Source organism: Arachis hypogaea, unplaced genomic scaffold (assembly GCF_003086295.3).
Source record: "Arachis hypogaea cultivar Tifrunner unplaced genomic scaffold, arahy.Tifrunner.gnm2.J5K5 arahy.Tifrunner.gnm2.scaffold_68, whole genome shotgun sequence".
Classification (NCBI taxonomy): domain Eukaryota; kingdom Viridiplantae; phylum Streptophyta; class Magnoliopsida; order Fabales; family Fabaceae; genus Arachis; species Arachis hypogaea.
In genome coordinates this window covers 40,686-55,863 of record NW_027255489.1, presented here as the reverse complement: position 1 = coordinate 55,863, position 15,178 = coordinate 40,686, and the positions used below count along the sequence as shown (strand labels likewise).

At 34.6% G+C, this 15,178-nt stretch overlaps 2 protein-coding genes and 1 pseudogene across 2 annotated transcripts; all 3 read right to left on the bottom strand.

The window, feature by feature from the left end:
• Nucleotides 1-1,126: 1,126 nt before the first annotated feature.
• LOC114927236 (glutathione S-transferase TCHQD-like) lies at nucleotides 1,127-3,166 on the bottom strand (annotated as a pseudogene).
• A 1,870-nt stretch (nucleotides 3,167-5,036) lies between these two features.
• LOC140183436 (uncharacterized) lies at nucleotides 5,037-12,078 on the bottom strand. Its single transcript, XM_072231857.1, has 6 exons — nucleotides 11,123-12,078; nucleotides 10,355-11,011; nucleotides 10,030-10,246; nucleotides 9,344-9,642; nucleotides 5,435-5,550; nucleotides 5,037-5,257 (listed from the first exon to the last, which is right to left on the bottom strand). Exons 1-6 carry the CDS (start codon nucleotides 12,076-12,078, stop codon nucleotides 5,037-5,039), a joined length of 2,466 nt encoding a protein of 821 aa, XP_072087958.1.
• Nucleotides 9,711-14,550, bottom strand: LOC140183437 (uncharacterized). The gene is made up of 2 exons (XM_072231858.1): nucleotides 14,517-14,550; nucleotides 9,711-14,421 (listed from the first exon to the last, which is right to left on the bottom strand). The coding sequence occupies exon 2, from the start codon at nucleotides 13,175-13,177 to the stop codon at nucleotides 12,530-12,532; it is 648 nt and encodes a 215-aa protein (XP_072087959.1). The 5' UTR covers nucleotides 13,178-14,421; nucleotides 14,517-14,550; the 3' UTR covers nucleotides 9,711-12,529.
• Between the last annotated feature and the right edge of the window lie 628 nt (nucleotides 14,551-15,178).

Below are 15,178 nucleotides of genomic sequence, written 5' to 3'. Positions count from 1 at the left end.
ATATTTGAGATGAGAAATGATTCTACCCCGATCTCAGAGGTAAAAGAGAAATGTTTGAGGTGATTTTACCACCTTTTTATTTCTAATATATATTTTTTTAATTTTTAATTCTTATTTATCTCTTGTTTATTTGGATAATTATCAAAAAATTTTAACCACAAAAATTTTAATATCGATAACAAAAACAATTCTGAATACGAACAATAAATAAGTCTCCAAAACTTTTAAATGGAAAAAAATATATATATTTTTAACTTTTAAGTATCAAAAGAATTTTATATTTAACAAACAACTTATACATTTTATCCGAATTTTTGTTAAGACAATTGGAAAAAAACATTAGAAGGTGCATGCAAAAATTTTTCCATCATTCAAAAAAAGGGGAAGAATCTCAAATATATTCACTTGCATAAAATCGTCCAATTCTAAAAATGAAAATAATGTCTCATTTCTCTAATTATTGTCGTAAAAATTTATATCAAAATCTAATTTCTAAAATTAATTTGAAATAACATCTGATATATCTCTCAAATCTTTTGAAAATTTATTTGTTGTTTGTATGTTTCTAAAATTATTTTTTGTGAATAATATAAATTTTTGAATAGTATTTTGGTAATTTATCCTTGCTTATTTTAAAAATGAGTATGAGTTTTTTCTTTTCTACCTTTTCTTTCTAGAGAAAAGATAACCATAATCCCAGTATACTATCAACTATATCACATTACTGCATACTCAAAACTTGATTCATCAATGACGTTATTACAACAAAGCAAGAAAATGCATTTCATGAGTGATTTCTCCAGGATATGGAAAACCTGTAATTGCATTTACATATTATCATAATCATTAGATGCTTATTTCTTGAGAATGGCCACTCCAACATGCAACAAACCAACCAGAAACCAAGCCATCTATGTTTTCAGTACTAGCATCAACATTACTTAAGGGAGAAAGAAAAAAAGAATTCCCCCTTCCCTCTCAAGAAAAGAAATAAGATGTTTAAAAAAAATTGCAAAATTAATACAAAGAGATGTCTAATATAAATCCTCCTTATCTAAAACAATACACACAAACCAAAGCTCCTTCTTATGTTCACTTATTTTAACTCCTTTATATGTGTACTTCACTAGTATCTCTCAGCAAACTCTAATATGAACAAAGCCCATGTTTTTATTAATGTTTTGTGTTTTCTCCAACCAACAAAAATGCTTACAATCACCTTTTTATAACTAGGCCTCTGTTGACAAAACCAGTATTCGGCGATGTTTGGCCTATTGTATGTACACTTCTCTAAATCCAAGAGCACTAAGCGAGCCAGCACCGGGATAAGCACCACATCGCCATGTGAAGTCTTGCCAGCTAAGTAAGGTGTTCGCCTAGCTGCCGCTCTACTTCGTCAGCAGTCTAACCAGTGCTCCTCGCTCCTCCTTGCAACATCTGGTCTTTCATTTTTTCTTCAGTTTGATAGGCTTCCTTAACTTCCGATGGTAAGCGCCTGCTAATTCAGGGATTCGGAACATACGGGCAATCACAACACGCCTTATGAATTGGAGACGTAAATGCGGTATTTTTCTGGTATATGAGAAAGTGAAAAGAACTTAGGATCCCACTCTTGTATCTTCTGCATCCATTCAATCACTTCCCTGCCACTGGTACTGATATTCTCAGACCCTGCCGAGACCACAGCAATTCTCTCTATGTACCTGAAAATCGAATGGGAGCATAAGATGTTTGCTCGTAACAAAAGCATTAAACCATATGTTGCTTCAAGCTCAAGGAAATTTATTGATTTGAGGAGTATAAACTATCAATATGCAAAGAGCAACATTTTAAGCAATCAACACATAAGTTTTGTTTCTTTTTTCAGCTAACCTTTTATGCTGCATAAAACTTAAAAAGATGACAGTAACAGAAAAATGAAAGACTTGATGAGGAGGACATACTGTATTATATCTATAGTCTTGTATATGATGTGAGATCCATTTTGGAAAACAGGTAGTCTTCCACTCGGATTCATCTTGAAGAATGAGGAATCCAAGTTCTTGCCAGTTATCGGATTGACATGGTGAGACGTATAATCGACGCCTTTCTCTTCCAATGCAAGTCTAACCTTCAGACTATCTAAATCAAATGGATGATGATATAACTGCATTTTCGTATCGGTTCCTAGGAAGTTGCAAGTAGAATCAAAGTTTGTCTGCAGCACAGACTCCAGAAATACTACAGAACAATGAGGTCTGCCAAAAAAACAATGATATCTAAGTTGTTATTAAGCACCAACTTAATTATGCATTTAACTTGTATCTATCTTACTATTACTATAATTATATTTTACTTAAACCTCCATTTAATGATTTCCACATTAGAAAAATTAACTAGTTTTCACCCCTAATACTTAACTCATCGGAAAGAAAGGATTTGATTGGACAACAGTATATCAAATTGAATACATTTATGAATGAAAGGCTAATGAGTGAATTGACCAAAAATAAATAAATCATCACATAAGTAAGGAACTCTAACTAAAAAACCCAACTAGCAGGGATGTAAGAGAAAAACTTGTTATAAATTAGATTGCATCATAAACTTAATATAGACAGTGACCTGAGTAAGAAACTATGGATCCAAGTCCAACCCAAGAAGAAGAAAAAATGATGGATTTAATTGACTGAATAAAAAGGGAGTCATATGAACCCAAAAATTCAACAACCAGTCACACATTTTTCTTTTCCATTTCCGATTGGATAAATGTAGTAAGGGAGAAAGCTTAGGATTAAGGTAAATTCAAACTCAAAAAAAAAACAAGATCACAAACAAAAACACACAGAAAGAGACGAGTTAATCAGTGATTATGCAGAAAACACAAAACTTTACACACACAAAAATAATAATTATCTGAGGATAATAAGCATAAGTAACCGTTACATGATTAAGTGAAGAGAGAGATACCCAAAGGCTGAAAAGTTGGAATGAAGAAGAAGAAGTTAGCGTAAGGAAATTGATGGAAGAGAAGTGGAAGAGGCACTGATTCACCAAAAAGAACGCTTTTTTGCTTTGCAGAAAGGAACAAGAAGCGACAGCGCAGAACACAAACATACATCGGAGAAGAACAACCATATGTGGATTCCGCGTACTTCCTCATCTCAATGGGACACGTGTCCCCTTAATCAATTTTCAACTCAATTCAAATTAGAGAGTTTAATTTTTTTATGTACTTACGGTTGTAAAACACACAATCACAATCGTTTCTATTTATCGGTTAACGTAAAAAGATAATTATTTTTTGTTAATATAAAACTGGATGTTCAAAATTAAAATTTTTTGATTATGTTATATATATATATATCAAAATTAATTATTAAAGTCAACTATTACTATAAAATACATATTAGAATATAAATATAGATAAAAAAATTTAAATTACATATATATTTATATATAAATATATTGGTGATTGATTTTAACGAATAATTTTGATATATAAATTGTATTTTTAAAATTTTTAAATTAATTATTACTAAGTAGACAACGAGAAGATGCAATTTTAGATCTATTAAATATAAAAAAACCTCAATATAATTATCTATTCTTATCTCCAATTACACCTTTCACCTTTTCTATTATCCCATTTTTTATCGCAACCACTTCATTCCTTCTTCTCCTCCTGTCAGGCTGTCACGCCGTCAATGTTGTTGGTAACACCGGACCTCAGCGCCGCATTAAAAAAAACATTCATGTACAATAAAAGGTAATATTCATCGAACTTAAAAAAACATCTATGTACAATAAAAACAAAATATCCATATACAACAAAAAAAACTTCTGTGAGGCTGTGCAATGTGATAGATGGAGGATGGAGGGCGTGCATCGCGGAAGGAGAAAAAGAAGACCGATAGCAAGGAGGAACGTGATGGGGAACGACGACGCGAGAGACAGCAGAAGGTTGAGGGGAGCAAGGGTGGGACGCGATGCCGGTATGAGGGGAAGAGTTTGTGGTTGTTAAAAGTTAAATTTAAAATAAAAATTATATCTAATTAATTAATTAAAAATCCAAGTTTTAAAAATTAATTTATCATTCTTTTTTAACTCATTGTTTAGGTTATTTAGAATAAGCGTTGTTTTTTAGACTTTCTCAAATCCAATATTGTTATTTTTATATACATGTACATTGTACATATGGAAAATTATAGTGTACAGATTGATGAGCGTACAAAAATTCCATTATTCCATTTGATTGAGTTCCTAATCAACACGTGGATATGGTGTGGAGGCATGGGGATGCGGGCTGAGAGGGCTGGCGAATAGGGGGGCTCTTCAAGCTGATGGCTGGCTTGCAGCAGCTTTAACGGCACCACCACAAAGGCCGTGGAAACGTGATGGGTCTTTGGGCTGGATCTTGAAATCCCGAAAAAATGGGCCCATTCATACTCTTGCTTGTTAATCTTTGCTCCCTGTTGTGAAATGAATTTTTGGAATGAAAATAAATGGGGTCGAAAAAAAAAAAGATGGAGTGAAATAAACGCGGGAGGGAGATGGCTCAAAAGGGTAAATGTCCGTAGAGTGACATTGCAAAGCAACCCCGATAGTCTTTTGATAAAGTTACCAACTTTAAAAGAAAAATAAAGTAGAATAAAAAATAATCCAATTGAGATAAAACAGAGAAATTAAAAGTGTGCCTGAATGGTGTGAGTTATGTGTATTTCAATTGATAGTTTTGATATTAATTTAAATTAATTTTTTTCTGGTTACATTTTTAAGAATGATTTATTTTTGAGGTATGTGAATTAACTAAAATGTGAACTAGACGTTGTTAGATATCTTTAAATTAAACTATTTAAGCCAAAAAATATTTATTAATCGATGACATTTGTTTTATATTAATAAGTGTATGACATCTATTATAATTAATATTTTTTAACATATAATTGAATAATGTCATAGATACTAATTAATTAATAAATTAGAGAATAAATTAAAATAGGAAGTTAAATTTTATATAGTTAATTAATTATGATCGGGTCAACCGTCTGAATTTGTCACCCACCAGTTGTACCCATGACACAGTGACTGGCTGGGGTGATTGCCTGGCCGTTTATGATAACTATGGGGTCTGAGGATTGCTCGTTGAAGAAGATGGATATTAGTTCTAGCGGTGTTATGGATTCTATTTGCGTCGATTTTGAACCTATGAAAAACTGAACCAGCCTGTACCATCCTGAGCAAATGGCAACCATTTGGGTTGCTATTTCATGGACACCTGTAACGGCCGACATGAAGATAACGAACATGAAAACAAAACAGTATTGTGCGTGTTACGATAGGTTTAAGTGCATATAGATTAGTTTAATGCATACGGAGAAGAAGGGGAGGCATATAAATTTAAAAGTCATGTTGTTGTCAATAATGAGCGTGTGCGGTAAAAGAGAATGGTTACCCGTATTTGTCGTAACCGGAGCGGACTGGTTCGTAGGACCGGAAAACGGGTGAAGCGGACTATGAACCGGGTAGGGTTGTGCATTGGACCCTTTAAGGATGGTAATGAGCATGAACCTGATAGGACCCGCGAAGATCGGTCTAATTCGATAAGCCGGGCCTGAACCGGTTTGCCAACGGTTATTCTATGGGATGACATTCATAGATGAATATTTTTCGAAGTTAAGATATTTTTAGTTATGTACCGTTACAAATAGAAATATTAACTGCACTGAAGATTTATCAATCATTTTATATGCAAGTCTTAGTAATGTGGTTAAAGTTATCTGTTCTGATACTAGAATTGAAGTTTATTAATATTATGGATTGGCATTGTTATTTACTAATGGAGACAGAAAGTTTATTAGAATTTTGTTAATATTTTTCTAGTCTAATGTCAGTATTGTGATTAAACTTATATGTTTTCAGCCTAGTATTGAATTTTATTAATATAAAGGAATGGCATTCTTGCTGTGTCGCATGAAAAAAATTAATGTGTATCTGGTGAGTAATTGTTTATTTCTTGGTTATCCGAACCGGTAATTGAATCGATCAAAGTAGGGGGTTACCGGGTTATTGGTTTAACTGTTGGATTACTGGTTGAACCGATTAGCGCTGCACTATATAAATTGAAAAAGGACAAAAATTAAAAATTTAAAGTACCTTTTTTCACTCATATTATTCGAATTTCTAGCTATTCTAAATTAATATAGAACATGAACAATCAGTATTTTGTGAATTTTATTCCGTCATGAATATTTTTATTTAGTTTTTACATTAAAATAATTGTTAGTTTAAAATTTTAATAATTTATTAATTAGTTTATATACAGTATACTATTACGTATTATAAGTATGTAGTAAGAAAATAATGTTAATGATTAATTTATTATCATCAAAAGAGAAAATAAGTGACTTTATACCTATTGTCAAATAAAACCATAATTAATTTAAGAATGACTGAGTTTACGAGTAGGATTAAAATAAGTTATATAGAGATAAACTATTTCATGAAAGTTACCAAAATGTATTTATATTTGTATATATGTTAGCAAGGTGCATGCTAGCTCAGTGGTTGCGAAAGATGTTTTTTTTCCATGAAGACAGCGGGTGGCACTCCACGTGACACATTTTGTCGAGATTTAATTTCAAGTGGTCCAGTCAGACCGGTCTTCAGTTAAAAATCGCGTCCGACCGAAAAAGGGCCCTATTCACGGGTTTTTTGCCTGAAGTGGCTAGTCCCGTCCGGTTCGAATAAATATGGTTTCCTTACAGCCGGCACCCTTATCAATAACTTTGTTGATGTCTTAGCATAGTTAGTAGTACTAAAACTGGTTAGAGAGAGAAACAGGTGAAGTAAAACTAAAACTGGATTGGTCCGGTTTTGGGATCCCATAAGGTTCAGAATGGGAACTAACCGGACCGCACTGGCCGATTCGACGAAAACCCGGTGAACCGAATTCTAAACCGGTCCGGTCCGATAATTGGAACGCGTAAGGAATAAACCCGGTATGAGCCGGTGAATTCCGTAAAGAATCGTTGATAACCGGTCAAATCCAGTAAAGACCGATCCGATCGAACCGTTTGGTATTGACAAATTTAATCAAAATTCCTTGAGGAAGGATTCGAAGCCTCTCCCTCATAACTGGACAAAACTTGCATAGCCACTAGGCTACTATTGTGTTTACTGTTATATATGCAAAATTAAATATATATAGATATCTTTCACGAGTTTCATCAAAAAATTTACCTTTAATGTATTTATTTTAATTTTAGTTATAAACTCACTCATTCTTAAATTAATTATATTTGCCGGTCCAATCCGACTTTTGGACCGCGTAAAGAATAAAACCGATACGAACCGGTCAAATCCAGAATAAACCGTTAAAAACCGGTCAAATCCAGTAAACACCGATCCGACCGAACCGCTTGTTATTGAAGATATAATCAAAATTCCTTAGGAAAGATTAGAAGCCTCTCCCTCGTTAATGGACAAACCTTACACGGCCACTAAGCTGCTGTTGTGTTTACTATTATATATGCAAAATTAAATATATTTATATATCTTTCATGAGTTTCAACCAAATAATTTATCTTTCATTTTATTTATTTTAATGTTAGTTATAAATTCATTCATTCTTAAATTAATAATTCTTTTATTTAATAATAATTATAAATTCACTTATTTTTTTCATAATTACGTAATATCTATTATTATTTTTTAATTAATACTTGCAGTATATAATATTATAATAAATAAAAATTAATTAATAAATTATTGAAAATTACAATTAATAGTTACTTCAATATAAAAAAGAAAATAAAGTATTTATTGTTCTTGTTCTATGTTATTTTCAAATAACTTGAAATTCTTAAAATGTTAGTGAAAATATGTATTTTAAATTTTAATTTTAAATGTTTAATTATTTTTTAATTTTATTCATTTAGGACCAAGTCAACCGGTTCAACCAGTGACCTACCGGTTGAATCAACCACTCAGTGACCCAATTGTCTGATCGGTTTGATAACCAATTCGGTTATGAGAACTATAGTTTTTTTTTTGTGACTAAATAGAAAGGAAAGAAAAAAAAGAGACAAAACCAAATTAATTGGCTAGGGTCATATCTAAATCTATTAGATGTTGAAGCTCACTCCATGGTTGGCTCCAATTCGAATGAATGTCCGCGCCAGAAGCAGCTGCTTTAGCCATACAATCTGCAACACTATTTGCAGTCCTCTGAATTAAAAGAATAAAGACTCTCCAATTCCAATTCATAACCTTCTGAATATGCTTTGCCAAATTCCATTCCGAAATATCCTTACCAAGCATTCTTTGGTTTGCCAAGAAAAGAGCTTCTAAACAGTTTGTTTCACAAATAACCTCACGAAATCAACTCTCCCAAGCAAGAAGTAAACCTCTCCATATTGCATACAATTCATCAAAAAGAACACTGCACACTTCGACTTTCCCAGTGCAACCTTTCAACCAACATCCATCAGGATTGCGAATGATACAACCAAAACCAGCATAGCCAAAAGGAGCAAACCAACTAGCATCACAATTCAATTTAACAGAATGAACTAGAGGTGGAACCCAATGCAAACAAAGTGAAGGAGGAGACAAAGATTGATGCATAGCAAAAATAGTGTGAAACTCCCTTACTGAACTACGAATCAAACTCACCACTTTACTAGCACTCCATGAATCATCTATACTAAATAAGTCTTGATTCCTGCTTTTCCAAATCCACCAGATGGTCGAAAAGAAAAGAAAAACATCTCCACTATTTGCACCTCTGTAGAGCCAATCATGTAAATTCGAGTTATCTGAATACAGGCCTAAAAGGTTCCAGACCTCCTTGGCACTAGGGCACTCCCGAAGACAATGAAGAATGGATTCAGAACCATTCTGACATTGATGACACGTGCTAGATAAAGCTAAACCACGACCCAAACGAAACTCTACCGTATGAATAGCATTATGAAGACTGAGCTAAATCAAGAACTTGTACTTCTTAGGAATATGCAGTCGCCATACCCACAACCAATTATCATGCTCATTCCAGTCAAACTTTCTTTTGGCTAGCCAACTGTACCCACTCCTAGCTGAGTAGAGTCTAGAAGATGTCACACCCCACGACCAACCCGAACTCTCTCCAGCATTCAAATCCGGATTATAAGCATTCAAACGCTGTTTGACATCTTCTGGAATGATAGAGAAAATATCATAGAGATTCCATTGACCATCTTTTCAAACGTCTCTAATAGTTAAATCAAAGTCAGATATATGTACAAAAGGGACATCTTGAGCAATTGGGCCCTCAATACTCCAATTGCCAAACCAAAAGGATTGATCAAGTGACCCAACGCACCAAGAGAAGGAATCCTTAAGAGCACTAAAAGCTTTTGAGATACTCTTCCAAACATGAGAAGCATTGCAAGGGACATGGCCATCTAAAACTCCCTCGTTCCTCAGATACTTTACCCTCAATAGAGCAACCCAAGGCTTGTCCTGACAATGAAAAAGTTGCCACACCAATTTACCAAGTAAAGATATATTAACACACGCAGGATCTCTAACACCCAGGCCACCAAATTTCTTTGGAGTGATCACGGTCCTCCTATTAATAAGAGAAAGACCTCTACCATCAACTTGATCCTTCCAAAGGAACTGTCTCATCATAGAAGACAATTTATCGCAAACCCAATTTGGAAAAAAAGATACCTGCATATGATAGATAGGAATGGATGCTGCAACAGAATTGATCAGGCAAAGTCTCCCTGCTTTATTTGGAAGCCTTCCTTTCCAATTAGCTAATCATCCCCTCACCTTTTCAATCACCGAATGAAAAGAAGCCCTACTGATACGGGAATGATTAAGGTTAACTCCAAGATATCTTCCTAAGTCCAAAGCAAAACGTATTGAAGAAACACTAGTAAAAATATCTCTTTTACGAGCAGTCACATTTTTAGAACAAAAAGCTTTAGACTTTTCAAGATTCACTTTCATGCCAGATGCCTTGCAAAAAATGTTAAGAGAATGCATGACCATTTGAACCTGACTCTTTGTAGCCTGACAAAAGAGTAAGAGATCATCTGCAAACATCAAATGAGAAACTTTTGGGCCATCCCTAGTGACAGAAACTGGTTTCCACACACCCTCAACCACCTTATGAGATATATAGCAAGCAAGTCTTTCCATACAAAGCACAAATAAGTAAGGAGACATTGGATCGCCCTGTCTAAGCCCCCTTCTAGGAGTAAAACTATCCAATCTATTCCCATTCCACATAATAGAAAGAGATGATGCACGGACACAATTCATAATCAAATTAACAATGATGATAGGAAAACCAAAAGTAATGAGAGTACTCTTCAAAAACCTCCAATCCACCCTATCATAAGCTTTTTCAAGATCAATTTTAAAAGCAAGAGTACCTTTCTTGGATTTTGTGTGCTTCATGAAATTCAGAATTTCTTTGGTCACAATATTATTATCAAGAGCACCACGACCCAGAATAAAACCTCCTTGTAAAGGACTGACAATATCTGGAAGAAAAGGCCGAAGTTGGTTAGTCAATACTTTGGTGATAATTTTATAAACAACATTACACAAGCTAATAGGCCTGAAATCCTTCATAAAGGTAGGGTTATCAATTTTAGGAATAAGCACAATCAGAGTTTCCATGATGCTATGATTTAAGAACTCTCCCAAAAAAGCGCTCCGGACAATATTCCAAATCTCAGTGCCTACTATCTCCCAATATTCTTTAAAAAAATAAGCTTGAAAGCCATCTGGACCAGGAGCCTTAAAAGGGCTCATACTGAATACTGCTAACTTGACTTCCGCTAAAAAGACAGGGTCAATTAACCTAGCACAAGCCTCAGTGCTTAGAGTGGGCATCGGAACATCCCCGAAACAATCAACCTCAACCTCTACTGTTGTACCAAAGAAACTCTTGTAAAAAGAGAGGGCTTCTTCCTGGAGAATATCTGGATCAGTAGACCAAGACCCATCTCTAACATATAATCTATGTACTCTATTATGGTTTTTACGCACTAAAGTCTCAAGATGAAAGAATTTAGTATTTCTATCCCCATACTTGACCCACTGCTCTCTAGATTTCTGCTACCAAAAAAGTTCCTCTTGCAATAAAAGCCTATTATAATCTTCCCTCAGTTCAGCTTCTTTAATTCTCAGAGATAACACATCGGTAACATCCAAACGCCGTTGAATCTGATCAATCTGATATTCCAGCTTATTTTTTCGCACAAAAATATTTCCAAAAATGTTTGAGTTGAAGTCCAAAGAAGCCTGTTGAACCATCTTAAGCCTTTCAGTAACGCCTCCAAACTCTTGATTCCAAGCCTTACTAATAACATGTTTATAAGAAGGATGTGTTGCCCACGCAGCTTGGAACCTAAAAGGACGAGAACCTTTCACTCTGGGGCTACCATGACAACGAACTAAAATAGGACAATGATCAGAATGAAGCCTGCTAAGAATTTCAGAATAACCCTCAGGAAACATTGTCATCCACGCCTCATTAACTAGAGCTCTATCCAACCTTTTAGCCAAGTTCCTGCCAGCCTGAACTGCTCTATACCAAGTATATCTCCTACCAGTCACTTTAAGATCAAAGAGCTCACAGTCATCTAGAGTAGTTGCTAATAGACTAGCTCTATGAGAAGAAAAATAAGCACATGTACTCTCATCTGGTGCTACAATCTCATTAAAATCACCAACAGCCATCCATGGTCCATTATGGCTTGAATTAATAGAACGCAAATGATCCCAAAGCATACATCTTTTTTCGAATTGAGGACTCCCATATACTGCACTACAAAGCCAAATTAAGTTACCCACACTCACTTTCACTGTGATACATTGGTCAATTTGATCAATAACCACACAAGAAGTATTAGCAATAGAAGATAGAAACCAAATGCCACCCCTGTGTCCTACTGCTTCCTCAATACCAACACAATGAAAATCCAACTTATCCCAAAAATTCTTCAAATTATTAAATATGGTATGAGTCTCAAAGAGAAAGAAGAAAGATGGTTTATATATTCTCACCAAATTTTTGCAATGCACACGGGCCATCTTGTTAGACGCACCCCTCACATTCCAAGCTATGATATTGAAACTATCCATAAAAACAGCAAAAAGGGAGCTCCAATAACAAACTCGAGACTCAACGTGATGTCCCTGTCTTCGACGATCCTGCCTTTAATGGACTCTCAAGTTGTAGCCCAATTTTCTCCGTTGAAACTTGCACCATACCCGCCGTCGATGCTCCATCCTTATCTACTGGTGAATTCTGCAAAGAGTTTGGGCGAGGACGCTTTCGCACAGTGTCATTTGTTGTCTCACCTTGCTGTTGATGATGAACATTGTGCCGGGTCCCCGAAGAAGCCACACTAACCGATTTTTCAATATTGATGTCCCTGCTTAATTTTACTTTGGATCCAGTAGCATGTGTTGTACGTTGGTGATTAGGCCTTGTCCAAGTATTGGTAGCCTTGTTAGGAGTCTTCTTTGCTTTTGGTTGGACCTAATGGGTGCTAGGAGAAGGATTTTGACCCATTTTATACTTTCCTTTCCTAATCACTTGAGTCCAGCCTTCCAAATCCTCATGTTGTGCATGGTCTACATGAACAGCATGCAAATCACTCTCCACCAAATTCGGGACAGTAACATTTACAGTCTCATCTCCAAGATTCTTGCCAAAATGAAAACTTTCCTTTTTCACATGCACTGAATTTTTTGAATTTGAGCTTTCTGACTGCTTTGCTACATTGCTGACCACCTTGGCATTAGTTCCTCCTTCCGCATTGCTGTCAGTCTTGCACACCTTCGTATCATGACCAAACTTGAGACAGGAGCCACAACTAAGGTGAAGACTTTCATATTCAACCTCATATTCAACACCTTCAACAAGAATCTTCTTAGTCACTGGCAATCCTAAATCTATCTGAACACAGGCTCGAGCATATCGTCCTCTTTCAGCTAATTTTGTTGCCAAATCAACCTTAACGGGAATGTCAACTGCAGCCGCAACACGGAACATTGCATCTTCTTGGTAGCACCAAATTGGTAATCCGGAAATTCTAATCCACACTAAAGTTGCTCCAAAACAGTTTTCACCTGATCTAAACTCTTGATCCCAAGGCTTCACAGCCACATAATTTTCCTCGATCATCCATGGACCTCCTAAGAGAATCTTTTCTCGCTCCTCAGCCACATCAAACTTTATAAGAAAGTAGTCAAATCCCACGTCCAATAAATCAAAACCTCCCTTAATCCTCCATACCGTTCGGAGTTTATGAGACAATGCAGTGTAGCTATAATGTTTACCTATGACCTTAATCACTATAGCATCCTTATAAGGTTCTGCCAAGCAATTCTTAGCTTCTTGGGTAAACGTGACACTCGGTGGCAAGAGATCTCCTTGCTTCCCAAAAACTATCGCAATGTTATCTCCCGATAAAGTTCCAACGAGGTGAAAAAGCTTTAGCAATCTTGGAACCCATAACTTTGTCCCTGAAAGAAACCTTCAAAGGCTTAGAAACCCCTCCCAAAATATGATCCTCCTTTTCCCCTAATGCAATCCCTCCCCCGCTCTCCCCCTTATCTCTTCCGCTGACATTATCGGCTGCCTCACCGTGTTTCACCCTCAAAGTAGTACGGAGTACGTACGCCCACTAAATCCTAAACTTTTTGATAAATAATATGTTTTTTTATGTTTGAAAGAATTAGTATATGTGAGAACTATGATTTATTCCCATGTCTTTTGTGACATAAAAACCTTTATTTCCCACGGAGTTGTCTTCTTTCTCATTAACGTATGCGCAAATTATAATAACTATAGTCGTCGTTTATCAAATTGTTTACTCCTATTTATTTTATTCTAATTTTAAATATAATAGGCCTCGTTCTGAAATTATTTATATTCATTTAAAAGAATAATCAGAAACTCAGTTATTCGTTCTTTTTATAGTTGCATAATACATGAACATTATTTTTTAACAAGTAGTTTAGTATATATTAGTATATATTTAAGATAAACTGAATGATAAATTATTTAAATTTATAAATCACTGGTTTTTCAATATAAAAAAAAATAAACATACTCGTGGATAGTTGACAAGGGAATAAAACTTAAGGTCATTGCCTTCATTGCTGGGAAAATGATGAATGTCCGTATGGGACAATCACGAGTAAAATCGTAGCACCCTAAAGAATCGAACTTAGTTGCAAAAATTGAAGTTTCACGGTCAAAACAATCATTGAAGGGTAGTTTGGTAGATATTAATTGAGGTATTAAGTTATATACTCATCTAGATTTACCAGCTACTGATTGGCGCTATACAGCCGTTCTGATTGCCGCTATACAGCCGGCTCACCAAGTTCTTGAATGAGCCTCCCCAGCTACTTGAGACCAACCTGCGTTCAGTTTGGCAGATTTAATAAAAACAAGAATCTGTAAATCTGTACAAACATGCATTTTTATGGTAGATCTATTCTGTACATATACTTACTTGTTACTTCACATGCTTACTTCAATCGTTGACTGAACTAAACTTTGTGTAGAAAAAGACTTTAAAAGATAATATTGTTTAAAAAATATATAAAAAACTTAAATTAATATTTGGTTGCCATAAAAATTTTGGTGTTTATCCCATAAAATTAAAAATGCTTTTATTTTAACCTATTTCATTAGAAAACAAACAAATTATTGGTATAAATTAAAATAATACATTTTAAATTTTACTAAACCAAAATTTAAGAAAAAAAGGAAAAAAGATTTTACAAAGACCAAAAATTTATTTAACTAAAGAAATATCAATAATTTAATTTACAAATATTAGTTCATTGATTTTCAATGATAGATGTGTGGCTTTAAGAAAAATCTTTTTTTTTTTGAATTTGGTATTTTTTATATGTATTAATGAGTGTGAGTACCTACCAAAACAATAGTAGTATGAATTGAATATTAAAATAATATCAGCATGCTTTGTATTTATGTGCGAGTGTGACAAGTGAGACTTTTTTTTTTTGGCATGGACGATGATATATTTTTTTTTGGGTCCTTTCCTTTCCATTTCTTATTGGGTTGCATATATTAACTTTCTAATCATAACTAAGATTTGAATCCAGTGCACCTTAATATTAAAAAAAATGGTTCATTTTTTTTTTTGTG

Excerpts from the sequence above, each read along its gene's own strand:
- LOC140183437 (XM_072231858.1), bottom strand. The coding sequence starts at position 13,177 with ATGATCGAGGAAAATTATGTGGCTGTGAAGCCTTGGGATCAAGAGTTT.
- LOC140183436 (XM_072231857.1), bottom strand. The coding sequence starts at position 12,078 with ATGGCCCGTGTGCATTGCAAAAATTTGGTGAGAATATATAAACCATCT. Across the intron at positions 11,012-11,122 it reads GATTATAATAGGCTTTTATT|AGTACATAGATTATATGTTA; the intron begins GCAAGAGGAACT and ends AAACCATAATAG. Across the intron at positions 9,643-10,029 it reads GTCAGGCTACAAAGAGTCAG|TTCCTTTGGAAGGATCAAGT; the intron begins GTTCAAATGGTC and ends ATGATGAGACAG.